General features: G+C 47.5%; 1 protein-coding gene across 4 annotated transcripts in view; it reads right to left on the bottom strand.

Annotated features, from left to right (window-relative positions):
- LOC121321014 (E3 ubiquitin-protein ligase HERC2-like) overlaps window positions 1-20,558 on the bottom strand; it is an 80,803-nt gene that overhangs the window by 36,802 nt on the left and 23,443 nt on the right. For 3 of the 4 annotated variants that reach the window (XM_041259907.1, XM_041259908.1, XM_041259909.1), the window contains exons 26-50: window positions 20,003-20,153; window positions 19,180-19,394; window positions 18,778-18,910; window positions 17,714-17,841; window positions 17,348-17,543; window positions 16,617-16,753; window positions 15,787-15,960; window positions 14,558-14,694; window positions 13,799-13,950; window positions 13,242-13,433; window positions 12,734-12,912; window positions 12,236-12,428; window positions 11,874-12,056; window positions 10,732-10,916; window positions 8,218-8,365; window positions 7,542-7,738; window positions 7,177-7,407; window positions 6,768-6,906; window positions 3,639-3,782; window positions 3,204-3,343; window positions 2,393-2,660; window positions 1,762-1,904; window positions 1,189-1,287; window positions 583-751; window positions 359-484 (exon numbers count right to left, since the gene is read on the bottom strand). In XM_041259907.1, coding sequence (XP_041115841.1) covers window positions 359-484; window positions 583-751; window positions 1,189-1,287; window positions 1,762-1,904; window positions 2,393-2,660; window positions 3,204-3,343; window positions 3,639-3,782; window positions 6,768-6,906; window positions 7,177-7,407; window positions 7,542-7,738; window positions 8,218-8,365; window positions 10,732-10,916; window positions 11,874-12,056; window positions 12,236-12,428; window positions 12,734-12,912; window positions 13,242-13,433; window positions 13,799-13,950; window positions 14,558-14,694; window positions 15,787-15,960; window positions 16,617-16,753; window positions 17,348-17,543; window positions 17,714-17,841; window positions 18,778-18,910; window positions 19,180-19,394; window positions 20,003-20,153 — 4,159 coding nt within the window. The remainder of the gene's footprint in view (window positions 1-358; window positions 485-582; window positions 752-1,188; window positions 1,288-1,761; window positions 1,905-2,392; window positions 2,661-3,203; window positions 3,344-3,638; window positions 3,783-6,767; window positions 6,907-7,176; window positions 7,408-7,541; window positions 7,739-8,217; window positions 8,366-10,731; window positions 10,917-11,873; window positions 12,057-12,235; window positions 12,429-12,733; window positions 12,913-13,241; window positions 13,434-13,798; window positions 13,951-14,557; window positions 14,695-15,786; window positions 15,961-16,616; window positions 16,754-17,347; window positions 17,544-17,713; window positions 17,842-18,777; window positions 18,911-19,179; window positions 19,395-20,002; window positions 20,154-20,558) is intronic. The other variant, XM_041259910.1, reaches the window with a different exon arrangement.

Genomic DNA, 20,558 nt, shown 5'->3' with positions numbered 1-20,558 from the left:
GAGCTGTGGAATGGGATGGGAGAGTTTAAGATTTAAGAGAATTTAAGAGAATCATTAAGACATTTTAATCTCTGCGCGTGAACCCAGACCACAGAGGAGCCTGACGTCTGCAGAGACTTCAGTATATCAAAAGGGGTAGTAGATCTAATATATTATGATACAGAACGACACTACAGCCATGTCACCAGCCAGCCACCTACACTACAAGTATTGTTTTCAAACATGCACTCCCTTGACAAACGTAACATTGAGAAAACGGAACTTCAAAAGCAAAGCAAATAATAAAACTTACCTTGAAAAGACCCAATAAAAAATAAATATATCAACCCCTATTTCAATGCACAATTTAAGAAAATACCTTTGATAACGCCTACACTCCTGTGAGTTACGGAGCCCCATTTATACTTTGGTGTCGTAACTGAAGCTTTGACTCGAACCTTATCGCCAATCTTTACGTGGGAAGGAGAACTCTGTGGTGGGAAACCTAAGGGCATAAAAAACCAACATGCAAGAACGTCCATCACACTGCAGCTACAAATCTTTGAAACACTGCGGGTCGGGTGAAATGAAAGCCCAGCATACCTAAGAGTTCAGCATGGATGTAGCGCACCCAGTATGTGCCTCCTTTCTGCTGCCAGTCACACTGTACGTTCAGGTCATGGAGCCCATCTCGGTCCAGCTTGATGACCTTCCCCACATCCCCTTCATAAACTTCTTCATACGTTCTGCAACATCTCACCATCATGCCTACCTGGAGAAATAAAGGGTGCATATAGTCAAGTACCTGATAGCTGTGATCAAATACAATCAGTCACATCAGGGATGGGAGACTCACCTGAGTTTGTTACCTATACACTGGGGCTGATCAAGCTCGTAGTAAAACCTGGAGTGCGTGAAACTGCTATGCAATAGGAGATTTATTTCCTTCCCTGCTTATCATTATCATAAAACACACGTTCAAGTGTGGATGCCAAAGAAAAACAAATCTGATGCAATGTCTAACGCTGCACAACAGACAGGTGTGGTTGAATATGCAGGCGAACACAAAGGCAAGTCTACCGGAGACAGCAGAGTATTTTTAGTAAGGCAATGAAATTCTGTCCAGTTTTTGCTTTGCATTTGCACAGTACCCGACGTTGCTGGGACCTGAAATGTATGGTATGGTTTTAGACTTGAAGCCCTTCTTACCTGAATGCTCTCTCGCACGTACACTGCGTAATCATCATTGCTCTGAAAATCTGACCGCTTCTTGTAGGTCTGGCTCTCTGTGACAACAGCACCAGATGGCTACAAATCAACAAAGTAAAAAAACAAGCACTGTCATTGTGCTGCAACTGAAAACAAGGACCCTTGATGGTGGAGTCAATAACAATACAAAAAATACTCTTTATGACCCAACGTATCGTTACAGGCCTCTGGGAAGTTGACTGAACAGTAAAAACAGAGGTGCAGCTTTAAAAAAACATTTAATTAAGTTAGTCAAAGCATTATTTATTTTAAAAAACAAGGCTCATTTAAAATTACTAAAAACTCATTTCTTGACAAGCAAATAAAACAGGTAATTGTTCTGACTTTTCAAATACAGAGGACAAAGCCTTAACAGTGCTCTTGCAGACTAGGTTGTCATAATAATGCCTCACCACAGTCACCGTGCAAGCTGCATATTGTAAAGTCATGCTCTAGAAGGAGGCAGGCAGCATGCAGCTGCCACAGTGGAAACACAGCTCTAGTTAGCAGTCACTGCGAGAGCTGAATACCAACCACAGCAAAGGCAGCCTCTGGCTCTTCCAGCTCTTCTATGATCTCCTCATCAGAGAATTCGTCAGACACAGTGTCCACGTCGGAGAGCTCCGTGATCTGCACATCGGGGTGATCCAGCATCCAGCCCACCAGAGCCTCCACACCTGCAACACACAGCCATTGAAGAGAAAGCAGCCACACATGATCTGTTACCACACCACGGCATCCAGCCCACCTGCAACACACAGCCATTGAAGAGACAGCAGCCACACATGATCTGTTACCACACCACAGCATCCAGCCCACCTGCAACACACAGCCATTGAAGAGACAGCAGCCACACATGATCTGTTACCACACCACGGCATCCAGCCCACCTGCAACACACAGCCACTGAAGAGACAGCAGCCACACATGATCTGTTACCACACCACGGCATCCAGCCCACCTGCAACACACAGCCACTGAAGAGACAGCAGCCACACATGATCTGTTACCACACCACGGCATCCAGCCCACCTGCAACACACAGCCATTGAAGAGACAGCAGCCACACATGATCCGCTACCACAGAGAAGCTCACAACTAATGCATGTAGTTCACGTGACACTAGACACAGGTTTAAATTTCACAACAGAGTCAAGAGTCTTACCTGGTACTCCGGACGCACTTCCACAGGTTCCCGACAGGGACTTCAGGGCAAACTCAATATTCTTCCTCTGGAATCCCATTTCCATCAGCTGGCCCACGAGGGGCAGGGGTGGGACTGGAGACACCTTGTGCTTTTTCTGCTTGGGGGGCAGGACTTGCTGCACTGTGACTGGGGTGGTGGCTTCACTGGAACTGCTGTCATCAAAGAGCGGAGACGAGGGGTGTGTGGACTCCACCGCCAGGTACTGACATACAGCAAGGGCTGCAGCCTGAGGACAAGGCAACACAGACAGTGTATGAAGACGCAGAACGCATGGAGTTCAGTGTCAACGCCGGTACAAGAGTGACACAATGCGAAAGGCTGAGGCCATCCTGTTTAATTCGGAATTGGCATTCTGGTTTTGTTTTCAGCTCTTTTGCTCAGCATTCAAACTGTTTAACTTTTTAAAACATTTTTTTTATTATTTTAAATCAAAATCAATGGTTTCTAACAGAAGTCACTCAGTCATAAGACTGGATAGCTTCCATACATGCCCAGATTCAAACCCTGTCAATAACTTGTGACGTATCCAAGGGATAATAAATGCTCAGATTTAAATGATACAGCAAAAGATTACTGAAATTACAGAGTATTGTGTCTAATTACAAACCACAAGGCATGCATATGTAACTATATAAACAACATTACAAAACAGACTGTGTAAAAAAAACATTGCCAGGATGCAATTACAGCTATTGGGGTACAAACCAAGATGACAGAAGTATGATGTTACTCAAAATGTATGTTTCCAATGGCACTCCGAGCACCTCACCTCAAGCTCTGGTCTGTCAAATATGGCTTTGACTGGGGAAGGCTGTGTGGCTGCAGAGAGTAGCTGCTGGAGCAGGATCAGTGGAGGCAGGGGGTCCTCTGGAGACAGGTCTGCATCAGGGGAGGACACCACTCCATCTTCTGCAAACAACGTGAAAACCACTGGGATAAGGACACTGTACACTCAAGCAGTGGTATGCAGCCCACACAACAAGGCAGGGTGTTTAATGAATGACTGAAGAGACTAACAGTTTCAGCATCTGCCATGTTTGAAACATCACTTTTCAAAGGAGAAAAGGCAATTCTTAAGTTACTGAAGTGCATCCTGGTATATATAAAAAGAACAAATGTCAAATGAAATGTAAAAGAACACTGGTTGTTTGACAAATGCATACTATACACAGCAGTACATACAGAATCTGTACAGCAGGCTTACCACTGGGAGCTGGTACTAGTTCCAGCACAGCAGGCTGGGAGAGGATCTGTCTCAGTTTATCCTGATGGGAAAGTAAAGCTCGGGCCGCCTTCAGGATGTATAATCTCAGCTGCTGACATCTGAGCACGTGCAAGTCAACTTGATCTTAATGGGGGGGGGGGGGGTAAAAAAGTAAATTAATTTGAAATATCTTTCCTCTTACTTTATAAGTCACCATACCCCTGTGTCAAAAGCACATTCATTTTGAAATCACATTTACCAAATAGTTTCAAATCTGCAGATGGGTGACGTTTCTTTGTTGCATACACTAGAACAGGATATTTTATTTAACATATAAATATTACAAAATGGACAGACTGCACAACACAATAAATGAAATGCTAATGTTATGCGCAGGAAACTATTCTCTGTGTGTTGAAGGTTGTTCTCCAGGTGGTCCGTTCACCAACATCCAGTAACCCTGCATTCCCAGCAAGCTCTGAACAGCGACGGTAATCACGCCTCAGCCGTACACCGACTCCCAAACATCCAGGAACCCTGCATTCCCAGCAAGCTCTGAACAGCGACGGTAATCACGCCTCAGCCGTACACCGACTCCCAAACATCCAGGAACCCTGCATTCCCAGCAAGCTCTGAACAGCGACGGTAATCACGCCTCAGCCGTACACCGACTCCCAAACATCCAGGAACCCTGCATTCCCAGCAAGCTCTGAACAGCGACGGTAATCACGCCTCAGCCGTACACCGACTCCCAAACATCCAGGAACCCTGCATTCCCAGCAAGCTCTGAACAGCGACGGTAATCGCGCCTCAGCCGTACACCGACTCCCAAACATCCAGGAACCCTGCATTCCCAGCAAGCTCTGAACAGCGACGGTAATCGCGCCTCAGCCGTACACCGACTCCCAAACATCCAGGAACCCTGCATTCCCAGCAAGCTCTGAACAGCGACGGTAATCGCGCCTCAGCCGTACACCGACTCCCAAACATCCAGGAACCCTGCATTCCCAGCAAGCTCTGAACAGCGACGGTAATCACGCCTCAGCCGTACACCGACTCCCAAACATCCAGGAACCCTGCATTCCCAGCAAGCTCTGAACAGCGACGGTAATCACGCCTCAGCCGTACACCGACTCCCAAACATCCAGGAACCCTGCATTCCCAGCAAGCTCTGAACAGCGACGGTAATCACGCCTCAGCCGTACACCGACTCCCAAACATCCAGGAACCCTGCATTCCCAGCAAGCTCTGAACAGCGACGGTAATCGCGCCTCAGCCGTACACCGACTCCCAAACATCCAGAACCCTGCGTTCCCAGCAAGCTCTGAACAGCGACGGTAATCACGCCTCAGCCGTACACCGACTCCCAAACATCCAGTAACCCTGCATTCCCAGCAAGCTCTGAACAGCGACGGTAATCACGCCTCAGCCGTACACCGACTCCCAAACATCCAGGAACCCTGCATTCCCAGCAAGCTCTGAACAGCGACGGTAATCACGCCTCAGCCGTACACCGACTCCCAAACATCCAGGAACCCTGCATTCCCAGCAAGCTCTGAACAGCGACGGTAATCACGCCTCAGCCGTACACCGACTCCCAAACATCCAGTAACCCTGCATTCCCAGCAAGCTCTGAACAGCGACGGTAATCACGCCTCAGCCGTACACCGACTCCCAAACATCCAGGAACCCTGCATTCCCAGCAAGCTCTGAACAGCGACGGTAATCACGCCTCAGCCGTACACCGACTCCCAAACATCCAGGAACCCTGCATTCCCAGCAAGCTCTGAACAGCGACGGTAATCACGCCTCAGCCGTACACCGACTCCCAAACATCCAGGAACCCTGCATTCCCAGCAAGCTCTGAACAGCGACGGTAATCACGCCTCAGCCGTACACCGACTCCCAAACATCCAGGAACCCTGCATTCCCAGCAAGCTCTGAACAGCGACGGTAATCACGCCTCAGCCGTACACCGACTCCCAAACATCCAGGAACCCTGCATTCCCAGCAAGCTCTGAACAGCGACGGTAATCACGCCTCAGCCGTACACCGACTCCCAAACATCCAGGAACCCTGCATTCCCAGCAAGCTCTGAACAGCGACGGTAATCACGCCTCAGCCGTACACCGACTCCCAAACATCCAGGAACCCTGCATTCCCAGCAAGCTCTGAACAGCGACGGTAATCACGCCTCAGCCGTACACCGACTCCCAAACATCCAGGAACCCTGCATTCCCAGCAAGCTCTGAACAGCGACGGTAATCACGCCTCAGCCGTACACCGACTCCCAAACATCCAGGAACCCTGCATTCCCAGCAAGCTCTGAACAGCGACGGTAATCACGCCTCAGCCGTACACCGACTCCCAAACATCCAGGAACCCTGCATTCCCAGCAAGCTCTGAACAGCGACGGTAATCACGCCTCAGCCGTACACCGACTCCCAAACATCCAGGAACCCTGCATTCCCAGCAAGCTCTGAACAGCGACGGTAATCACGCCTCAGCCGTACACCGACTCCCAAACATCCAGGAACCCTGCATTCCCAGCAAGCTCTGAACAGCGACGGTAATCACGCCTCAGCCGTACACCGACTCCCAAACATCCAGGAACCCTGCATTCCCAGCAAGCTCTGAACAGCGACGGTAATCACGCCTCAGCCGTACACCGACTCCCAAACATCCAGGAACCCTGCATTCCCAGCAAGCTCTGAACAGCGACGGTAATCACGCCTCAGCCGTACACCGACTCCCAAACATCCAGGAACCCTGCATTCCCAGCAAGCTCTGAACAGCGACGGTAATCGCGCCTCAGCCGTACACTGACTCCCAAACATCCAGGAACCCTGCATTCCCAGCAAGCTCTGAACAGCGACGGTAATCACGCCTCAGCCGTACACCGACTCCCAAACATCCAGGAACCCTGCATTCCCAGCAAGCTCTGAACAGCGACGGTAATCACGCCTCAGCCGTACACCGACTCCCAAACATCCAGGAACCCTGCATTCCCAGCAAGCTCTGAACAGCGACGGTAATCACGCCTCAGCCGTACACCGACTCCCAAACATCCAGGAACCCTGCATTCCCAGCAAGCTCTGAACAGCGACGGTAATCACGACTCAGCTGTACCTGTGAGGCCTCGACTCGGGGGTTTCATCATTCGCTGCTTTTCCACTTTACTTCCTGCCAGGTTGACGAGCTGAGCCCAGATGGCCAGCATTGGCTCACTGAAAGGCAGGTTATTCACACTGAATGCAACCACTGGGAGCTGAAAGAAAGAGCATGGGAATTAGTGCTTGTGTGCAAAACATTCAGCTTTTATTGAAACGTTTCTTAAAAATTTAAACAAAAAGTCACGATTTAGATATATATAAAACAAGCAGCTTAGCTTAGAATTAAAGCCACGGCAGCTATTAATGTTACGAATAAGTCTTAGCATTATTAGAAAACATGTAAACCAGCTGCTGTAACACAGTATGCTAATAAACAGCAAGAAAAGACCTCTATAAAAATGAAGGTCTTAACACAAAAAACACACCGGTTTGAGCTGACTCAATGGGCAGACTCTGCAGGTTCGCATTTCGTGGAACTGGACGGTGATTCTTCCCTTGGGGGTGATGCGGGTCACTGTCCCCTCTCCGAACTCCTCATGAATCACCTGACCCCCCAGGCGCAAGCGGCCATCTATCCCGCCAATCACTGCCAGCACCGCCATCAGACTGCCCACACCAGGGTCTTGCGAGTCTGGGAAATAGTCTTCCAGAGCGGTCTGCGGACAAAAAGAATCCCTCTGCTTTACAGGACATTCGTTCAGTAGGACACGCAAGCTAATCACCATGTTAACCCTATGAATTTGTGAATCAGTCAATGTGTTCACTGGAATATGCGTCCGAAGGCACCCACCCCCCTTGTCTGCCTCCCTGCCATGACGTCACCAATGCAGTCCAGCTGGGAGTTGATGTACTCGTTGATGAGTCCGTTCCACTGGCTGAGGGAGTGCAGGCTCCTCAGCACAGCCACAATCTCCTCTGCTAGAGTGCTGCTGTGAGTGGCAGTCAGCGATGCCTGAGGCCGGGATTTCCTCCTTCTCTGGGAGCCTTCTGCAAGAACAAACAATACGGAGATACATCAGTAACAGACAGAGAACAAAACCACTATGTGATCCATATCCATAGCACGAGACAAACGGAACATCAAAACACATGTATGTGTAAAGTTACGCCTCTCAGGACTGTCCAAACACCCACTGACCCTTCCCTCAATTACTGGATTATTTTTGATGTAGTGTGCAAAGATATCAGTGTACCCATGCTGCAGTCAGACTCCCTGGCCTTTGTCTCTTCATTGCAGCTTACATCTTCCGGGTTTGGGGTGTCATGCTATGCCTTACACCATCCAATAAGAAACTGTGCTCAACATAAGATAGATGAACACATTTAAAAAGTGTAACACAGACCTATGCCTGAAATAGCCCCCTTCACTGCAAACCCTTGTATATTACATGCTGGGTGTTTAACTCAATAGATCTCTTCTGTTCTAATCACTGGAGAGAAGAAACAGAAACCCGCCCTGCTCTTACCTCTCAAGAGAGGCAGGTCTGAGGAGCAGGTGCTGAGCAGGCTGCCAAGAAAACCAAACAGCTTTTCAACCAGGAATTTCATGTCGCGCGACCGCTCTGCTTTGTCCCAGGAGGGTAGGACAGCTTGCAGTAAACGCAGCGCTAGGATCTGCAAAGGAAAGAAGAAATTAAGAAAGAAAAAAATCTATTACAGCGGTAAATCTTTTTATTTATTGTTTTAAGTATTCACTGTCTCCATAAACCATGTACAACTGAAAACGACATCTTTTGAAAATTAAATGGCGATTTATGTTGTGCATTACAGCATTATAACACCCCAGTGCTTTGGGGAAAGACATGAATTCAGTCAGAGAATTCTACTGCCGGAGAGTATATATTCATACCAACTATAAAACACGCTTATTCTTCATTCAAGATCCACTCTGAACTACACTGAGCTATGTTGTGCATTTGTTCTTGAATCCACAATACAAATGCTACACACCTCTGATATATAAAGTCTCTCAACTCATCATTCCACCTCTAGTTCTGCTCCCCATATATTCCTATAATTAATGCTTGCTGTCACTTTAGTCTCAATCATGCATCCCTACCTGTATCTGCAGTGTCACAGCAGTGAAAGACTGATCCTGCACCCCTACCTGTCTCTGCAGTGTCAGAGTAGTGAAAGACCGACCCTGCATCCCTACCTGTCTCTGCAGTGTCAGAGCAGTAAGACTGATCCTGCACCCCTACCTGTCTCTGCAGTGTCACAGCAGTGAAAGACTGATCCTGCACCCCTACCTGTCTCTGCAGTGTCAGAGCAGTGAAAGACTGATCCTGCACCCCTACCTGTCTCTCCAGTGTCACAGCAGTGAAAGACTGATCCTGCACCCCTACCTGTCTCTGCAGTGTCAGTGAAAGACTGAGTAGTGAAAGACTGATCCTGCACTCCTACCTGTCTCTGCAGTGTCACAGCAGTGAAAGACTGATCCTGCACTCCTACCTGTCTCTGCAGTGTCACAGCAGTGAAAGACTGATCCTGCACCCCTACCTGTCTCTGCAGTGTCACTGAAAGACTGATCCTGCACCCCTACCTGTCTCTGCAGTGTCACAGCAGTGAAAGACTGATCCTGCACCCCTACCTGTCTCTGCAGTGTCACAGCAGTGAAAGACTGATCCTGCACCCCTACCTGTCTCTGCAGTGTCAGACTGATCCTACATCCCTACCTGTCTCTGCAGTGTCAGAGCAGTGAAAGACTGATCCGGCACCCCTACCTGTCTCTACAATGTCAGACTGATCCTACAGCAGTGAAAGACTGATCCTGCACCCCTACCTGTCTCTGCAGTGAAAGACTGATCCTACATCCCTACCTGTCTCTGCAGTGTCACAGTGAAAGACTGAGCACCCCTACCTGTCTCTGCAGTGAAGACTGATCCTGTCAGTGAAAGACTGATCCCTACCTGTCTCTGCAGTGTCAGAGCAGTGAAAGACTGATCCTGCACCCCTACCTGTCTCTGCAGTGAAAGACTGATCCTGCACCCCTACCTGAGTGTCAACTGATCCTGCACCCCTACCTGTCTCTGCACTGAAAGACTGATCCTGCACCCCTACCTGTCTCTGCAGTGTCACAGCAGTGAAAGACTGATCCTGCACCCCTACCTGTCTCTGCAGTGTCACACCTGTCTCTGCAGTGTCAAAGACTGATCCTGCACCCCTACCTGTCTCTGCAGTGAAAGACTGATCCTGCATCCCTACCTGTCTCTGCAGTGTCAGAGCAGTGAAAGACTGATCCTGCACCCCTACCTGTCTCTACAATGTCAGACTGATCCTACATCCCTGCCTGTCTCTGCAGTGTCAGAGCAGTGAAAGACTGATCCTGCACCTCTACCTACCTGTCTCTGCAGTGTCAGAGCAGTGAAAGACTGATCCTACATCCCTACCTGTCTCTGCAGTGAAAGACTGATCCTACAGTGTCAAGCAGACTGATCCTACCTGTCTCTGCAGTGACACCCCTACCTGTCTCTGCAGTGAAAGACTGATCCTACATCCCTACCTGTCTCTGCAGTGTCAGAGCATCCTGCACCTCTACAGTGTCAGAGCAGTGAAAGACTGATCCTGCACCCCTACCTGTCTCTGCAGTGTCAGACTGAGCAGTGTCAGACTGATCCTGCACAAAGACTGATCCTACCTGTCTCTGCAGTGTCAAGACTGATCCTGCACCCCTACCTGTCTCTGCAGTGAAAGACTGATCCTGTCTCTGCAGTGTCAGACTGAAAGACTGATCCTGCACACCTGTCTCTGCAGTGAAAGACCCTGTCTCTGCAGTGAAAGACTGATCCTACATCCCTACCTGTCTCTGCAGTGTCAGAGCAGTGAAAGACTGATCCTGCACCCCTACCTGTCTCTGCAGTGAAAGACTGATCCTGCACCCCTACCTGTCTCTGCAGTGTCACAGCAGTGAAAGACTGATCCTGCACCCCTACCTGTCTCTGCAGTGTCACAGCAGTGAAAGACTGATCCTGCACCCCTACCTGTCTCTGCAGTGTCACAGCAGTGAAAGACTGATGGCCTTCCACAATCTTGATGAGCAGGCTGATCCACTGAGAAGTGCTGAGAGCGATGCACATCTGAGGCATCAGCGCAATGCTGCGGACGAAGCCCAAAGTGCACCAGCTTCTGTGCTGCTCCCTGGAAACCTGCTTACTGGAGGCGCACGCTTAAAAGGAAGCAGAAACAAAAAACCCATTAGCACTCACAGAAGCAGCACCTCTAGCCACTGCCAGGTGTGTAAACAAGAGCCAACCTTCCACACACAGACGTGAACCAATTCAAAGCGCTACACAGTCACATGTTTGGTTGGTTCACGGGCTTCGGTTATACAACAATAAGCCTCTTCCTAATCGTACACTACACTGCCGCCGCACACTGTGTGTACACCAGTGTACCTACTGGTTGCATTAAGAACTGGATGCGAGGTGATCTAGATCAAACTCTTAACTAACCCTACACCTGCTTAGCAATTTACTTTGTCTGTTCAACCTTAAAAAAGGCAGAGAGTACTGGGGTTACAGGAAAACAAAGACCTCTGGTTTGAACTGTACTGAAGAGAAAGACACAAATTAACTGTATGAAGAGCCACAAGCAGATAAATCAATTACCTTTTTAACCCTTATAGGAGAAAATCATATAGCAGCAAAGGAGTTCAGGGTTCTTTTTGTTTTCAAAATCACAAGAATCTAAATTAATATATTCCTCTTCTTGTTTAAATTCACCTTTTATATCTTGTTCTATTTTAGACTCTGCATCCAGGTAACTTTTTAAAAACATGACAGGTTTAAAAAGTACCCAAACATGTCTACTCTCCAAGTACAGAAGCACAGTAATGTGTAACCACTAAACTGTTCCACTGCAACACTCTACCCCTAGCAGAGGTAATACGATGGAATACGAGGAATACCAGTGTAACCACTAAACTGCCCCCCCTGCAACACTCTAGCCCTATTGGAGGTAATACGATGGAATACCAGTGCAGCACTCAGCTTCACTTAGGGAGAAGGAATGCCTGTAAACTCTATGGCGGGACAGATCTAAAATATCAAGATTAATACAATATATTTCAGATAACTGATATTCTACACCTGTACCAATAAATACAGGAATAAGAAGTATTTACTTGTTTTGTCTGCTGCTCCACTCTCCACCAGAACACGGAGGAGGCCACATAGTGTCTTGTTGGCTTCGGTCTGCATGACCTCTGCATGGATTCCTGCAGAGAGCGCCATTGTCTTCAGGAGGTTCACAGTGCTGGTCTGCATCATAGCTGTAGGATGGATGCTTCCTTCAACAGACTCCCCTTCTGAGTACCAGCAAGAGAAAGACAGCATCATTACAAAACCATTAGCAGACTCAAATCACAATGTTTTACAAAGAGCATCAAATAGAACTGCCTGGGGAAACAGAGTTCTCAGCATTCATAAGACAAATGAGCGCTGGCGAGCCCTCCTTTCCAAAGACCTGTCAGAAAAGGTTCCTCACCAGCATCGTCCTCTGTGTCAGAGTCCTCTGTGGTGGACTGGGCAGCAGGCGGGGGCTCCGAGAGTTTCAGATCATACTTCCCTTCCTTCCCCATCCTGTAGGAGTTGGTGCTGCCCGTGTCCCACTGCACCCGGATCCAGCCATCTTCCCCCAACTCTCCAATCACACGCCCCAGTCCTGGGGGTGGGCCGTCCTTTAAGGGGCACATAAAAGTACGTTTCATAAGAACACTGCAGAACAGCAAGTGTGAATTCTTAAAAAAGACAGGCGGCCATTTGAATCAGCTACCAAGAAGTGTTGTGTACCAGTGACAATTTAGCATTCTGCCATGTCTGGCAATATTATCCTGGTGGTGCAGTAACACTATGTGGCTTTCACATCTCATGGCAATAGTCACACAATCCATCAGTCATTGCCCTACAAAGTGGCACTATATAAATCACCCTGGTTTAATATCAAGCAGTGAATTCCAGTTCCTACTGTTGACTGTGCTCTCACCTGATCTCCCCATTTCCAGTCGACCCCCCTGGTGACCCTCGTCCCGATTTTCATCATGGTGGAGAGCTCGGGCCCAGAGGCCGGCAGTGGAGTGGGGGCTGATTCCTTCCTTGACTCCTCCAGTACAGTGGCAGAGGTCCCGTGAACACAACCACTGTCATCTTCAGTGCAGCTGGGTCCTGTCCGACCAACACATGCTCCAAATTACACGAGGGCTCACGGAAACATCACAAGCAACAGCCCAGTGCATTTAATAAAACAGTTCAGACTAACAGCTTTGTGGCGCTGTACCATAATGAAGGCCAGGCACCATGGAGGTCCAGTGGCTTAACATACCATTAATATCACCAGCAGGATTAATATACAGGTCAAAGGGCAGAGGTCATTTATACACCACACTGTTGCTGAAATGGACTTGCTGGACCCTTCATGAATAGAAGTCTAGTTTAACCAGCATGACTTTCAATGCAGTCCTGAAGTAGTGTATAACAGGGCTGCACAGTATTACCTATTAGCCGCAGTATGGTCTGAGTCAGGGCCAGCATGCCCGAGTTCAGGAGAAGGCTGAGGCTGTTGGCTCCGTGTTTAAGGGACAGCATGTTCAACATGACCAGTAAAAAGCGTGCTTGCGGAATAGTGCCCAGGCTTGGTCCTGCAGGGTTTTCATTGGTTATGGTTTGCAAAGGAACAGGCTGCACACCTGCAAGAGAGACAGGGACAGAACAAGGGGGGTCAGTATTAGTGTTTCCAAAAATGAAAAGGTATCTTGATTATGATATTTATTGTCTTATGTAAAAGATGTACGTCAGCGACAGAGAACCCTCCCTGCCACGGATGTAACAAAAGTCTCCATGGTCTACGGCACACCATTTTTGTGATTCAGATTCAGTGTAAGGAAGTTCAATTAACTGTTTTAGGACAAATTCAAGCAACAACATTTCTTGATCCAATATTCCTACGACTAACCTCAGACCGAAGACTGTCTACTGTACTTTACTAAGCTGGAAGTGAAACACACCGCCCCTGTAGTACGAGCTATTCACTGTGGCTCTGCTTCATTCTTACCCAGTTCTTTAAACTTGGTGCTGGCAGCCAGCAGGATGCTGCGCACGTTCTGGATCGCCCACGCATACAGCTTGCCGAAAGTAACTTCCAGCAGCGTCCGGTTAAAAGGGGGGATGAGAGCCACATCCTTCAGGCAGTCAGACAGGGGCTCCCTGGAAAAGCACATGGGCACAAAGTGTACTTACAAAACAATCACACAGAGTTCCCATTGCTGAAATAAGGTGTGGAAGCAGACGCAAGCACTACAGTGAAACAGCAGCTTGTTAGAGATTTCAGATACAATCTCAGGATACAATGATGTTCAAACTGACATTAAACAATAGTTGGTCTCAGTTTGCCTTTAAATTTACTCAACATATGCTTTTGACAGTTGCAGTATCAGAACAAACGGTAAATCACAACCGTACTGAAGTAATGAAGCTACTAAACAAAACACTTTATGCAGCAGTTAAGCACAGTGAGAAATGCAGGACTCTGTATCTGTAGTGGAGTGCTTACATTTCAAGTCTGTTTAAAAAACAAGGAGCCAAAATTAGGATCATACTACAACCGAACTGCAGAATACACCCAGGGGCAATACACCCAGGGCTGGATGTACTCTCATGGAATGGCCCAGCAGTCGTTTTTGCTGTTGGAGCACAAGCTTCATTCCTCCGCTGAAACTGACTTGACACTTCTCTTACTTCTCAGAATTATAGCATATTTATTTTAAAAGGGCTAACATTAAATCAATCAATCAATCAATCAATAAATAGTTACCCTATACTGATCCCTTCAGGAGCAAGCCTCTGCCAACCACAAAACATGGCGTACTGCACGGACGGGAGTAGAAAGCTTTTCGAGGCGAGTCTCAGCATGGTGTCAATCCCCTCCAGCCGCACTTCAGCACGCTCCAGCTGCAGAAAGAGAAAGACAAGCGGTTTGACTGTGGCTCCCACTTACACGGGCCTGACAAGGAGACCTGGGGTGTGTTCAAGAAATGTAATTGCGACTACTGTATATCTGCAATGTAAAGTACTGACACGGTTTAGCATCTTGAGGCGCGGGTCCGGCTTGTCAAGTTATAAAACAGTCCACGTTTCTAAAACAACAGTCACTAAAAATAAAATGTGAACATCCAGCGAGGCAGCGAGGAGCTCAACTTGCTACCCTTAGGAAACACTCGCGGCATGCGCCTCATTCAATAGGAAAAGCCACGTCACGCCCTGATCACCGAACACACTCCTGAGCTCGACTCGCTACCGTTACAAAACGCTTGCACAGTGCGCCTCATTCAATAGGAAAAGCCACGTCACGCCCTGATCACCGAACACACTCCCGAGCTCGACTCGCTACCGTTACAAAACGCTTGCGCAGTGCGCCTCATTCAATAGGAAAAGCCACGTCACGCCCTGATCACCGAACACACTCCTGAGCTCGACTCGCTACCGTTACAAAACGCTTGCACAGTGCGCCTCATTCAATAGGAAAAGCCACGTCACGCCCTGATCACTGAACACACTCCTGAGCTCGACTCGCTACCGTTACAAAACGCTTGCGCAGTGCGCCTCATTCAATAGGAAAAGCCACGTCACGCCCTGATCACCGAACACACTCCTGAGCTCGACTCGCTACCGTTACAAAACGCTTGCGCAGTGCGCCTCATTCAATAGGAAAAGCCACGTCACGCCCTGATCACCGAACACACTCCTGAGCTCGACTCGCTACCGTTACAAAACGCTTGCGCAGTGCGCCTCATTCAATAGGAAAAGCCACGTCACGCCCTGGGCACTGAACACACTCCTGAGCTCGACTCGCTACCGTTACAAAACACTTGCGCAGTGCGCCTCATTCAATAGGAAAAGCCACGTCACGCCCTGGGCACTCTGCTCATTGAACACACTCCTGGTGTCGGCATCATGCTGTACATAGCGACATGCAAAGGTTTTACTCTGCTTGAGGGAATTTAAGATAAAAAAGCACAGTGAATAAAGTAAATTGGTCCTCACCTGTTTCAAAAGACATTTCCTCATTTTCTCTACATCCAACGGCTCCTCTTTCAGAGCAAATTCAACAATGGTAGCCATGAGTGCAGACTGAGGGAGCACGCCTTGAACGCTGTGCTTCAGCCACCTGTACCTGTGCACACTGGCCACAGAGCTCAGTAAAGGCTGCCACTTGTCCTGGAAAATAAATAAACACATGATCTATCTATCCATCTATAGAGACAGAACATACAACGTACAGTGTTCTGGTACAACAGGAACCTCATATGAAGACACTGCAACTGCAGTATCTCTAGATTACAACACTGTCAGACGTATAGTCGTGCTTGGCTCTTCTTTCCCGTCCCTCATTTAACAGTAGTGCTGAATCTCATGGGCAGGCACCCAAAACTGCCTACATTTACTGGAAGGGGTTCAACTGGGGCTATCAAAAGTCTACATCACTGGTACTCCATTCAACTGGCCCAAGATCCAATCCAGTCCAGCTTTTTACTCCAAGCAGGTTCTAATGTAGGTAATTGAAGCTGTTAAGAGGCAATTTAATAATTTGGGACCTGGTTGGAATAAAGACCAGGACTAGAATAGATCTCGAGGGCCAGCGTTGAGTACCACTGGTCTACATACTGTGTAAACCAGGGTTGTCCAATCCCGGTCCTGGAGGGCCACTCCACTCCAGGTTTAACACGTAAGAGGAGACCATTAACTGCTTTAAGATCTGGATGGAAGTTTAATTGGTTGAATGAAACAATTTAGAACCAGGTTGGAACAAACACCAGGAGTGGAATTGGCAGCTTTGGCCACCCCGGCGGTAGACTCTGTAAGACAGCGATTACCTTGGGTGTTATGACTGGCAATGTCTTTTTATCTGCGGAGGTAGGACTTATTGGGACCACGCAAGGAACTTCTGAATTGGTCTCTTCATTTTCAATTTTAGATTCCTCTACATCTGCAGATTCCGATTTCTTTGGCCCTGAGGAAGGAAAATATCAGCACAGGGTTAATACTCCGGTAATGAGAAATAACTCTTACAGCATCCAGGGGAATGGTGTACCAGAGCATGGTTTGTTAGCAAGGTGCAGAGTGGCAATCACATGGCGACAGGTCGGCTTTGTATAATTACCGACACGAAAGGCTTGATTTTTACTTGTACAATACCAATGATCCAATTTGACCTAAAGAATCACAGAGTACAGACGTGTACAGAATCTCTCAAAGTTAGGTCTTTATCATCCGGGAACAGAAAAGTCAGAGGAACGCAATGCGGCCATCTTCTTACATCAAAAGTGAAAGAAGCTGTTCAAGTCTCTGTACCACTGGAAACATGAAGTCATCATCTCAACAGGGTTAGGAGATGTCAGAAGCAGCAGGACAGCAGCTTCACAAAACATATACAAGCTGCCTTCACAGGGAAGTCCATTGAAATATACTGGTCTCCTAGTTTCAGTAAGGCGTAATGTAGATGTACCTCTGCTGAAATATGTTGCCAGGTGAGTGTCCCTTACAGGAATAGATGTGGTTTGATTGCAATGTAATCTCAATACCCCAGCACTCCTCTGAGCCCTACCTCTCTTTCTCCTCCTGTCCCGGATCAGCTTTTGTGTAATTCTCTTCCACCGCGGCAGGGAGCTGAGAAGCCTCAGCTTGGACATGATTGAGAGGTGGTTGCTGACCGCGGGCCGCAGCTCGTTAAACAGGAAGCGGAGCCGCTCGATCACCGGAGCACAGACCTCCTTGTAGGAGCGTCCCTGTTCCTGGTGGGTCTGAAACAAAGCAAAACACACACGTAGAATACCTACATATCAAACTAGAAAGACCATTTCAATTATGAGCTAATCAGAAAATTCAACTAATCATTACTTATATCATTTTAATTTACAAGTAAGTTGACAGTCCAGCTGTTAATACTTATTGACAGATGAAGGCGTTTTACCCTAATTAAGGAGCACTTTGCCTGGTAAACCATGCGGCACACATTGGTAACAGACTTGGGCAGCGACCTCTGCTTTCCTTGCTCCACCCCCAGAGTGCTCTGATTGACGAGTGAGAGAGCCACGGGACCTGCATTACAACACGTACAAAGCTGGTTAGACACCCAGGCAAAAAGAACAGCATCTCACTCACTCGCTTTACAAGAGACAAAGGGACAGCAAACTGTACCTCGCATATCAAGTTGGGGTTGCTGCATATTGACCCTTCTGCATAGTTTTTATAGGTACACAATACAAATAAAATGACCTTTTCAACAGGAATACCTAATAACAGCATTTATGAGTGGCCCAGTGCAACGTTCAAGGAGAACGGCAGGTCCACTCAGCTCAATATTGACAGATGTGCAGTTTTAATACATGCCAATGCTGCCAGCGTGCATTAATACAATGTTACTACTCTCACAGCAGCAAAGGGGAGCCAAAATAATATATTACTGATAAACAGGGCACACAGCTTCCTACTGGTCCCAGGATGCATAGTAAATGTATTCTTATTAAATGTTTCAATCAATATTAAGGTATTTAAAGTCCCTCCCCATTTTGACTTTGGTGAAGCCAGGTCCTCCTGCCACCACACCGTAAATCCACATACTGTGCAGCAGGTGTTAGGGCTAAGGTATCTCACAAGAACATTAGAAAAGGCCATTGGGACCCCATTAGCACAGAATCTAGTCTTGGATCCTACTATATCACCTGGTGGGCTATTCCATGCATTTATAACCGTGTTAAAAAAGTGCTTCCTACCTTCTGTTCTAAACTTACTTTTACTCAGCTTCCATATGCCCTCCTGTTCTCTCTGTGCTCAATTTAAAGTAGTGTCTTGAGTTTACTTTTTCTATACTTCTTATGACTTTACAAGACTTCAAATCAAGTCTCACAGTCCATGAGAATTCCACATGTGAGTTTATAGCACAGCAGCGGCTTCAACCGAGTAAAAGCAGGACGGTCTAGCACAAGACAAGGAGCTGCTATTGTGCTGCTGAGAAGCAGTGAGGAAATTATTCACCTAAATCCTGATGCTTGAGAAGACAGCAGAGCAGCAGCCGGCCCACTTCTTCCACAGGGTGCTCAAGGGGGAAGATGATGGGTGTGATGAGGTGGTACTGTTTGCAACAGCGCTCAATCTGACAGAGAAAATCCTGCAAAATAAACACATTAACAAAAAGGGGGGTTACCTAAAATATATACATGTGCTTCAGCGGTTTAGTGCTTAAAGTATCGAGGACTGCGTTTTTGGCAGTGGGTTTGGTGTTGTGTTAGTTCACGGTTGTAAGGTTATCAATCCATGATGAAGACTTCAGATACTGTGACAGGAAAGCATCTCTAAAAGTGCTGAAGTGTTTCCAATGCTGGGATTTTAGCGGCTGAATGAAGAAAGGAAAGTGAATGGAAGGGACAGGAAACGCACCTTGACAGTGTGATCCTGTATGTTGTTATCAGCGATGGCTTGCAGAAAGGGCTGGGAGTGGTCGCTCAGGGTGAGGCGGCGTGAGTACAGTTTGGATTTGTCTGGGGTGGAGGAGCCCAGTGAGCTACAGTGGTCTTCATCCTTTTCTTCGTTGTAGTTGTAATGGATCTGGCTGGTCTGCAGCCCTCCAGAGAAAATGGAAGACTGAAGCCACTCTGTCAAAACAAACAGAACATGCAGGATTAGGGCTCAAACAAAACACTTTGTTTTTCGAAAAATAATGGACTTATGTTTTAAATTTGAGCTTGTCTACTTAATGGACTACAGTTGGCCTATGTAGGGATGGCGATAAGGCTCCCGCTGCACAGCAGTTTGACACACCTGAGCTTGCTACCTCTACATACTGTGGCTAATTAAGCTCGTAGTAAAATCAGGAATGGGCGATACTGCTATGTAATAGGAGTCTTATTTCCATCCGTGCTACGTGTAGTTAAAAAAAGAGCTAAAGTGACCCTGAGCAAGTCACTTAACCTCCTTGTGCTCCGTTATTCGGACAAGATGTTGTTGTATGTGACTCTACAGCCAATGCAAAGTTCACACACCCTAGTCTCTGTAAGTCACCTTGGATAAAGGAAATGCTAAATAAACAAATAATAACCAGTCACTAAAGGGAGTATGGCCACAGTCCTTTTTATTTGTAGTGAAAACGCAACAGCATTCTTTGTGGGTTTACTGACTGGCTCAGTTCAGGGGACCCTAAACACAGGGTGAAGCACTGTAGACGCTTACCCTAAACACAGGGTGAAGCACTGTAGATACTTACTGGCACATTCCATCTCCATGGAAGACAGTGGTGTGCTCATTGCTAGGTAAGATGCATGTAACCCCAGCAGAAGGCCCAGGTTTCTCTCTGTGTCCATCAGAGGAGAGGACAGGCTTCCCAGGTCAGGAGTGTTGACAGTCTCCTGGTTAGGCTGCAGTAAATGAAAAGCAAACAAACAAAACAGAGCAAGTGAATATGCAGTACTACATGGCATCCGACACAACAATGTTCTATCAGGTGCCCCTTCTCTTTAAATATTCCATCAACAGATTCAAGACGGCCAGCAGAAAACTAGCAGAAACCACAGAATACTGCTGCTTGTGTTTTTCTTGTTCATATTTGTCAGATATTGTATTTGTGGGATAAACAACTCCGCCCAGCTATAGAAACAGTTATCTGCTAGAAAACTGACTTAAATGACAGCAGGATTAAGATCTGCCCCTGCCTGCATGGTTTCTCAGCAGAGTAAATTTGACTTCAAAGCTGCTGCATTTTAGTGCAAGGTTGCTTAGTATTGGGATGTCTTCAGTACTGACAGAAGTGTCCTGGACTATCC

The sequence above is a fragment of the Polyodon spathula genome, chromosome 9 (assembly GCF_017654505.1).
Source record: "Polyodon spathula isolate WHYD16114869_AA chromosome 9, ASM1765450v1, whole genome shotgun sequence".
Lineage (NCBI taxonomy): Eukaryota > Metazoa > Chordata > Actinopteri > Acipenseriformes > Polyodontidae > Polyodon > Polyodon spathula.
This window is presented reverse-complemented; position numbering and strand designations above follow the sequence as displayed.